At 40.7% G+C, this 9,821-nt stretch overlaps 1 protein-coding gene across 2 annotated transcripts in view; it reads right to left on the bottom strand.

Moving 5' to 3' along the window:
• The window catches only part of NMRK1 (nicotinamide riboside kinase 1), a 19,070-nt gene that overhangs the window by 7,008 nt on the left and 2,241 nt on the right, over positions 1–9,821 (bottom strand). The window contains exons 2-4 of one of the 2 annotated variants that reach the window (XM_077759309.1): positions 7,995–8,056; positions 6,044–6,134; positions 5,709–5,757 (exon numbers count right to left, since the gene is read on the bottom strand). In XM_077759309.1, coding sequence (XP_077615435.1) covers positions 5,709–5,757; positions 6,044–6,134; positions 7,995–8,017 — 163 coding nt within the window. In that variant the 5' untranslated portion in view covers positions 8,018–8,056. The remainder of the gene's footprint in view (positions 1–5,708; positions 5,758–6,043; positions 6,135–7,994; positions 8,057–9,821) is intronic. The other variant, XM_077759308.1, reaches the window with a different exon arrangement.

The raw sequence follows: 9,821 nt of genomic DNA, 5'->3' as shown, positions 1-9,821 counted from the left end.
GAGAGTAAGTGGGGGGGGGGGCAGAGAGCAAGGGAGACAGAATCCGAAGCAGGCTCTAGGCTCTGAGCTGTCAGCACAGAGCTGAACGTGGGGCTGGAAACCCATAAACCGTGAGATCATGACCTGAGCCAAAGTCGGATGCTCAACCAACTGAGCCACCCCGGCACCCTGAAACATTTTTAGTATGTGAAATTTCAAATATATACGAAAGTAGAGTACAATGAATTCTCATGTCCCCATTATCAGCTTTGACAATTATAAACTCATGGCTAATCTTACTTTATTTATTCATTTATTTTTTTAGTGTTTTACTTATTTCTGAGAGAGAGAGAGAGAGAGAGAGAGACAGCGTGAGCAGGGGAGGGTCAAAGAGAGAGGGAGACACAGAAACTGAAGCAGGCTCCAGGCTCTGAGCTGTCAGCACAGAGCCCGATGTGAGGCTCAACCCCACTAACTGTGAGATCATGACCTGAGCCGAAGTCGGACGCTCAACTGACTGAGCCACCCAGGCTCCCCTAATCTTACTTTATTTATAATGCCTATTCTCCCATGACTACATAAAAGTTTAATATTTTTGATAACAAAATATCTATAAATTAGATTGAAAGATAATATGACATGCTGGGGAGGATATCTGCAATGTATTTCACAACATTTTTAATGTATCTTTTACAGGTAAGTAAGAGAAACATCATTAAAAATTTTATAAAGGACATGTCCTTTACAAGCTGTAAAATGTATATGCTTTTTGAGCTTACAATTATAATTCTGGAAAAGTACAATGCTGATTCTCATAGTACAGTATGCAGACCAATAGCATTGGTATCACCTGGGAATCTGCCAGAATTGCAATTTCTGAGCCTACTCTAGAACTACTGAATTGAGCCACCTGGACTTCGGTTTTTAGTGGAAGGTTCTAAAATTATGGATTAACTTATTTGATAGACATAGGACTATTAGGGGTTTCTCTTTGTTCTGTTGTTAACCTTAGTAACTTGCATTTTCCTAGGAAACTGTTAATTTCACTAAGATTTATTTATTTATTTATTTCTAGGAGAGAGAGAGAGAGAGAGAGAGAGAGAGAGAGAGAGAGCGTGAGCAGGGGAGGGTCAGAGAGAGAGGGAAACGCAGACTCTGAAACAGGTTCCAGGCTCTGAGCTGGCAGTCAGCACAGAGCCCGACGCGGGGCTCGAACCCGCGAACCGCAAGATCATGACCTAAGCGAAAGTCGGACGCTTAACCGACTGAGCCACCCAGGCGACCCAATTTCACTAAGATTTTCTAATTTAGTTGCACAGAATGTTCATAATATGCTCACATTTTTTTAATGTCTATAGGCTCTGTAGTGATATTACCTTTTATGTTTTTGATATTTATACGTTCTCTTTTCTTCTTGGTCAGTATTGTCTAATCTGCTTGGGGATCAGATTCTTGAATTTGTAGGTTTGTCTTATGCCAAATTTGTCATGTTTTACAGACTTATTTTTTAGCACCACACTTTTTCTCCTTTCCTTCTGAGACTCCAATGATATGTTAGAGCATTTATTATTGGCCCATATTTCTGTTAATTTCTTTGCAGTCCATTTTCTCTCTACTGTTCAGGTAAGAGTAATTTCTGCTGTTCTGTCCTTAAATTCAGATTCTTTCCTCTGTCATATTTATTCTGCTATTGAGCCCACCTGGTGAGTTTCAAATTTTCAGTTTACTGTATTTTGTCAATTTAACAATTTCTATATGATTTTTACATCTTCTATTTCTTTACTAAGGCTTTCACATTTCTCACTTGATTCAAGAATGTTCACAATTGCTAGCTGAAGCCTTTTTATGAATGCTGCTCTAAAATCTTTGTTAGATCATTCCAGCATTTGTGTTATCACGGAGTGGACGTCTGTTGATTCCTTTTCTCATTCAGGTTGATAGCTGCCTGTTTCTTGATACGACAAGTGAATTTCAGGCCCATCCTGGAAGGTTAGGGTATTATGTTGTGAGGCTCTGGATTCTATTTAATTTTTTTTTAATAGGCAGTTACCCTGTTTAGCTGTGGTACACAGGTCCAGGTGGGGGTGGGTGGCCATCTCCCTGCTAAACCTCACCAACACAGAGCGGGGGGCGGCTGCGAGGGGAGACGCTGATGTAGAAGTTCAGCTCTCAGCTGTGTCCTGCTGACGGTAGCTGACGCTCCCTGGGTGAGGAAAGTGGAGTGTCAACTAGCGCCACCTCACGCTGCCTCATCCGGTCTCTGCTGTAGGCTGTGGAAATTCAGTTCTCTGTCTGGCTCCAGTGATAGGACCCCTGTGGGGTCCTTGCCTCCTGGTGCTCAACGGGTCCAGAAGTCTTGCTCGCTCACCACTGGGCCCTGCTGACACCATGAAGGGAGGAGGGATTTTCCTTCCGTGTTTAGCTACAATAGTGTGAATATTATCAAAACGATATTCAATTTGGGTAGGCCCCCCATTTCCTGGCCCTTTGACTAAAGGGAACAGGTTTCTTGGGGCTTTTTTTTGTCCGTGCCTATTGATGATTCCATGCTGCACACCCTTCCAGCACCCCTTCCTGGATATAGGATGAGGAAAAAGAAAACCCACAGAATCTGTCCTGTCTTTTCTCAAGTCCTAAAGGCCCTCACCAGTCTGCTCCCTTCTTTCATCTTCCAGAGTCTTCCTTTGTGGTGTTCCAGGGTTTTCAATTATATGAGAGAGGAAGAGCAAAAAATGGGTCCAATCCATCGTAGCTAGAACCAGAAATACCATTAGTTTTAATATATTTTCACTACCATTCAGTTGAAAGGATCTTCTAATTTTCACTGTGATTTGTTCTTTGGCCCATGGGATATACAGAAGTGCTTTGCTTCAGATGAAATGTGATGACATCTGGAATTTACTTCAAAAAATATAGGAGAAGGTAAGGGTACAGATGAAACATAAATTGGTCAAGAGTGCATCATTTTAGAAGTTGGATGATGACTGCTTGAGAGCTCATTATACTTTTCTGCCTACTTTTCCATATGTTTAAATTTTTCCAGGAAGAAAGGATACTGATTAATTTCTGAACACTTGGGGGTTTTCTACTTACTCTGTTGTTACTGATTTCTAATTCAGTTCTCTGTGATTAGAAGATACCCTTATATTACTTCAATCTACTGAAATGTGCTGGGACTTGCTCTGTGCCCTTGCATATGCCTTCTATTTTAGTTAACGTGCCCTTTATTCTTAAGAAAACCAAAATGTGTATTCTGCTGTGATTGGCTACAAGTTCCGTACATGCTAGTTCAGTTAAGTTTGTTAACTGTGTGCTTCAAATCTGTTATACCCTTATAATTTTTGTCTGCTTTTTCCATTAGTTACTGAAGAAGTTGTATTAAAAATCTCCCACAACTGGGTGGTGCATGAGTGGCTCAGTTGGTTAAGTGTCCGACTTTGGCTCAGGTCATGATCTCAAGGTTCATGAGTTTAAGCCCTGAGCTACAGCTCAGAGACTGGAGCCTGCTTCAGATTCTGTGTCTCCCTCTCTCTCTGCCCCTTCCCCACTCATATTGTCTCTCTCTCTCTCTCAAAATTAAATAAACTTTAAAAAGAATTTTTTTAACTTTCCCACGATAGTTATAGATTTATATATTCCCTATTTAGTTTTGTCAGTTTTTGCTTAATATATTTTGAAGTTATGTTATTAGGTGCATAGAAATTTTAGATTGTTTATCTTTCTGCTGATTATCTTTCTCATTTATTTCTATTTGTCTTTAGTAATATATCAGTAATAGTATCTCTAGTGATACTCTTTGTGTTTACTTTGTCTGGTGTTAGTAGTTACACTGGATTTCTTTCAGTAGGCGTTAATTGCTCACATGGCATTATCTTTTTCTAGCCTTGTCTACTTTTCTTTGTCCTGATATCTAAATATGTCTTGTAAAAGGCTTTCTTTCTTTCTTTCTATCTACTCTGACAATCTTGAGAGAATTTTATTTCAATTAATTTAATGTAGCTGCCAATATATTTGGCTTAAATCTGTCATCTTACTCTCATTTTCTACCTTTCCATATCTTTTGATTTTTTTAAGTTGTTATTTACCTCTTCTGATTTATTTTGCATGTAAACCAACTACATTTTAATGATCCCATTTATTTACAAATTTGATAGCTTTGATGATTATCATAGAGATTTGAACAGTAAATTTACTTTAAATGTGTATATTTGCCTAAAAATTTCAGAATTTTCCTTAAGAGAGACTCCTGGAAGTGGGTCACTTGACACACAGCATGAATACATTAAGATCTTTGGGACATGTATTCAATATCCCTTCCCTTCCAGAAAGGTTATATTAGCTGATATTTCCATTTATGAGAGTTTATGTTTTGTTGAGCATGTGCCATCATTAGATAATTATTTCTTTACAAATCTATTTACTAGGGGTGCTGGGTGGCTCAGTCGGTTAAGCATCTGACTTTTGGTTTTGGCTCAGGTCATGATCTCATGGTTTGTGATATTGAGCCTCAAGACGGGCTCTGTGCTGAGAGCATGGAGCCTGCTTGGGATTCTCTCTTTCCCTCCCTCTCTGTCCCTCCCCTGCTCATGTGCGCGTATGTGTACGCATGCTCCTTCTCTCTCAAATGTATAAACACTGAAAAAACAAAAATTTGCTTAACAAGGGAAGTGGGAAAAAATAATTTACAACTCTTTGACTACTTCTGAGGTTGACTTTTTATTGTTTATTAATCAAATAACCTTTTGCTTCTACGATAGCTTATTTATATACCCTTGGACATTTTTCAATTGGAATATTAGTGTTTTTCTTATCAGTTTATAAGAACTCATTTGAATGAGGAATAATTTGTTGTCAATTGTTGAAAACGGCTTTTCCTTCTTTAACCTTTACTTCATAATAATCTTCCTTACTAACCTTTAGAGGAGGGGAAGAGATGAAAAGCATATCCTGGCTGCAGTTCAAGACACAAGAACAGGCAGGGAGTCAAGGATTTTGCTTCTCTTAAAACTATCATGTGTCTCTAAGAACTGATTACACAACATTCTCCCTCTAAGGTCGTCAAAGTTAAAAATAAAGAACGTGGTTTACGGCTCTTTAAGAGAGCTGTTTCTGCTGCCGGTTTGCACAAGCACTCCGTGATCAGCTTCTTAATTCTCAACGCTGATTAGAGCATTAAGTATAGTTTATTGCCATGAGATTCTCTATAGGAAAATAAATATTTTCTGATGGACTTTATAATCCTTTGGCTTCAAAGCAGGTTCAGCTAGGGCAAGGGAGTGAGGTGAACCCATCTAAAAAATATTCCCTAGCCTTTACGAGCAGTGGAGAGAAAAAACCAGCTGTCCGGTGCACCTTGGTCACTGGGTGGGTTGGGGGGGGGGAGCCCATAGAATGAGTTTAGAGTCTGTTCCAGGCAAAATTGCAGGGAGGGGGTGAGGGGAGTAGGGCTCTGTGTGCCCCCAGCAGGGAGGAGTAGAATTCAAGCAAACATACCTTGCTCTAGCTTTGGAAGAAAAAAATCTATTGTCCCCATGTTTTCAGTTTTAAATATAAAACTGGGGAAAGGGCTTCTCTTATTTAATAGTTGGACGTAAATCAGAAACCTTTACAAAAGCATGTGCAGAGTACAGCAGTGTGCTGGGCACGTTTTGCGACTGTCTTAACGGACAGAGAAGGGCTGAAAAAAGAAAACGAACATTCGTGCATGTTTCACAGGCTCATCGACTTACCGTCATACTGCAGAAAACCATTGGCGTCTGTCTCTATCTCAGACTCTGGCTGAAAAAATAACGAAGCACCCATCAAAACGGTGTGGTGTAGAAATAATACAATTACAGAATGAAGAGGCGACAAACTTAATAAACGTTTTGGATGAGGAGGACAGATAAAATCAGAGCCGCGACACTAAGTAATGCCACCTGGTGGACCAGTGTCATTACTGCATGGAGCCTACCTTCGCTACAAAAGCTGTATCATTGGAGCAAAGGCTTTTGGGGGGTAATTTAATCAACCTGCTGACAGGATTTTGTTGTATTAAGTGAATTACCTGAGACGTGTTAGATACCTTAAAGAAATCATCCTGAGATATGATACTGCAGTTTGGGAGGCGTTTCTGCAAATTCTTAGCCAGTGTTGTCTTTCCACCATTTGTCACACTGAACAAGGAAAAGGAAAGGAAAAAAATAAATAAAACATACCAAGAAGGAAGATGCATTTAATATAAACTATTTTAAAGTGATCTTAGAAAAAGGATATTTAAAACAATATGTACGGGGTGCCTGGCTGGCTCAGTCATAAGAGCACGTGACTCTTGATGTTGGGGTCATGAGTTCGAGACCCATGTTGGATAGAGATTACTTAATAAATAATTTTAAAAAAATAAATAAGATAAAATAAAACAGTATGCAGTATCTAAGAAGAAATTATTGGGGCACCTAAGTGGCTCAGTTGATTGGGCGTCAGACTTCAGCTCAGGTCACCATCTCGTGGTCCACGAGTTTGAGCCCCGTGTCGGGCTCAGTGCTGACAGCTCAGAGCCTGGAGCCTGCTTCGGATTCTGTGTCTCCCTCTCTCTGCCCTTCCCCCACTCACACTCTGTCTCTCTCTCTCTCTCTCAAAAATAAACAAACATAAATAAGAAATTTCTTTCATAGATACGTTGGCAAAACCATAGACCTAAGTAGATCTACTCAAATGATCTTAAATGATCTACTATAAATGGTAAGAAACATACTGGAAAGGATGGAGGAGAAAGGAAACTAAGTACTGGGCAAGTGAACTGGGTAATATTAAGACTTAAAAATACAACTACTGTGTGGGTAGCAAACGAATGCTCTGCTTATACTGAAGCGCTCACGGGGCTCATACGCAAAGCACAGAGAACACAAGTAGCACATCTTAGCGCAAGTGTGTAAAAGTGCAGGCAGTCACTGAGATGCTGTGTCCGTGCATCGTGGAGAAAAATGGAGGACTGGCTTAGGACAAGCATACCCCACGCCCTCACATCATCTCTGCCGTGCTGCCTCCTTTTCTCCTTAGTCACTGTCCACTCTGGGGCTAGATGTGGGGCCCGCTGAGTCCTATCACAGGCGGTCAGCAAGGCTGGACTGCGCCATCTAGGGGAACGGGAGCCTCGACTAACTGCTCTGTGCATCTATTTTTCCAGCATCACGTCTCTAGTCATTCAGTCAGACCTTTTTTTGACCTGGGGCTGATGCATCCAAGGGTCTGTGGACAGATCCACGGGCTTTGTGAACTTGAACGGGAAAGAAATTACATCTTTATTTTTACTGTATTTTAACAAAATTTTAGCCTTTCCTTTCATTATAAATGTAAGTAACAAACATCAATAGTATTTACAGTACCTGTGACTTTGTCACCAATACAAATCATAAATATTTTCATATTATGGTACAGATGGGACAGTCAGTATCTTGAAGCATCATCGACACTCAGTATCATTTCCAATTTATGGCAGGTTTCATCTTATTTATTTTTTAAATTATTTATTAAGTAATCTCTATCCAACATGGGTCTTGAAGTCATGACCCCAGCATCAAGAGTCACATGCTCTTACGACTGAGCCAGCCAGGCACCCCGTACGTATCATTTTAAATATCCTATTTCTAAGATCACTTTAAAATAGTTTATAGATAACTGGATACTGTTACCTAATAAGTTAACAAAGAAATGTACGTATCACGATGCTACAGTTAGGTTTTGAAAATATTTTTAAAACTATATTTCAATATACCTGGTTTTTCCTTTGTATTCCTATATTTTACTTTGTGCACTTAAAACCATTACTGTAGGCGTGCCTGGGTGGCTCAGTTGGTGGAGCGTCTGGACTCTTGATACGGGCTCAGGTCATGATCCCAGGGTCGTGAGACGGAGCCCTGCATTGGCGCCACACTGAGCGTGTAAGCCTGCTTAAGACTCTTTCTCTCTCCCCCCTCCCCTGCTGGTATTCTCTCTCTAAAAACAAAAACAAAACAACAAACAAAACATAACATTACTCTAGGCAGCTCTTTCTGCTCATGGGTCTTGTCCTGTGCCAGAGTAAAGCCACCTTTTTTCTCTGAAAACAAACAAAAATGCATTATTCTAAGTCAAGACTTCATCGTACCACAAAATGTCCATAGTACAAAAAACTCTTTTGTCTTTTAATTGTTTATTTATTTTTGAGAGAGAGAGAGAAAGAGAGAGGGGGAGGGAGGGAGGGAGAAAGCATGTGTGCACATGCTCAAGTGAGGGAGGGACAGAGAGAGGGGGACAGAGGATCCGAAGCAGGTTCTGTGCTGTCAGCGGGACTGAACTCACGAACCTGAGGTCAGGACTGAGGCAAAGTATGATGCTAAACTGACTGAGCCACCCAGGCACTCTGATGGTACAAAATCTCTTAACTGCACATTTATTTGCAAGAACCTGTGCTTAATCCCAGATGAGAAATTACAATATGTTTCTAATCTAGAAAAGAAACTAATATTAATTCACCAAAACTGTTTATTGGCCAGAATTCAATTATCACCCAAACAACTTATACCTACAAAGTCCAAGAAATAGGATTCAAAAGTTTTTCCAACTGACCTTAGAATACACAATTGGGTAGGATGATCTCCTTGAAAAGACAGGAAAGTGGGTGGGTGTTACCTTTTGCTTTGAGAAAATACTGGTATCAATTTTTTTCCCTCTTTAAAAATGTCTGTAACCCATATTGAGTTTCCATAGTTCAGATTCTGAACCTTGGTTTAAACCAGACAGCAAACAGGGGTAGCTTTATTATAATATAAGCAACCTGGTTAGGAAATGTGTCATTTTCTAGACTTCTCTCTCTCAGATGATACAGTCAAACCACCAGTAATTAGATCCCTTCTCACTGGCTTAGCTGGAGACAATGGAAAACAAGGGCTCCAGTTTTGTAGACCCAGAGGAGGCGGACCAGACAGAAGGTAGTCCAGGTCGGAGAGATGGGAAAGGGGATTTAACAAGAATTGGACAAGTTCAAGCCTAAGATCTATACGTGAATCCTGCTCAGGTGACCACTTAAGACTAACTCGTCCCTTCCAGCACGCTCATAACGACCGGGCACCAAGCTCACAACCACCTCATGTGCATTCCAGCCTCAGGGCAAGAGTGTCCTGACAGGTGCACGCTGTATCCTAGGATTCGGAGAAGGAAAATGACTAACGACTTGGAGCCAATTCCACCTGTGTTCCTAATACCCAAATAAATGCACAAGTCTGGTCCCTTTATCTCTTAGGGAGCCAGGAGACAAGAGGTGGTAAATGTATTTGGAATATAACAGAGGGCTAAGGAGGCGTTAAAAAGGCTATCTGCAGATACTTCAACAAGAGGAAATCCATTCTGTAGCAGGTAGATAATCATATTCCCATTTTACAGATGAGGAAACTAAGGACTGAATGACTGTATGCTCATAAAGCTTGCCCAAGGTAACAGCTAGCAAGTAATAGCATACAAAGTTGAACCCCAAAGCCCAGGGAGTTATATTTTTTAACATCACAGAATTCTTTGAAAATCTGGTAAAGGTTATTTATATACCCCTTCCCTGGAAAAGTGAACATTGTCACACGTGCATTAAAATTTTCAGGAGGATCTTGATTGACCCTGAAGTCTTTGGAATCCCCACGATTCCTGGACGTCTTAACTTGATGATTACGTCACAGGGAAGCAAGTGGTAAGAAAGGTCCAACACCGAGTCTGGAGGAAGGAAGAAGCAGGAGCAGAGGTCACGGCAGCCGAGCCCGGCAGGTGCTCCGCGGAAGCAGTACTAAAATGAAACCTTCACGCTTGCTGAGGAAGACACGGTAAAGGGGAGGCATTAC

This window comes from Crocuta crocuta, unplaced genomic scaffold (assembly GCF_008692635.1).
Source record: "Crocuta crocuta isolate KB4526 unplaced genomic scaffold, BGI_CrCroc_1.0 scaffold41, whole genome shotgun sequence".
Classification (NCBI taxonomy): domain Eukaryota; kingdom Metazoa; phylum Chordata; class Mammalia; order Carnivora; family Hyaenidae; genus Crocuta; species Crocuta crocuta.
This window is presented reverse-complemented; position numbering and strand designations above follow the sequence as displayed.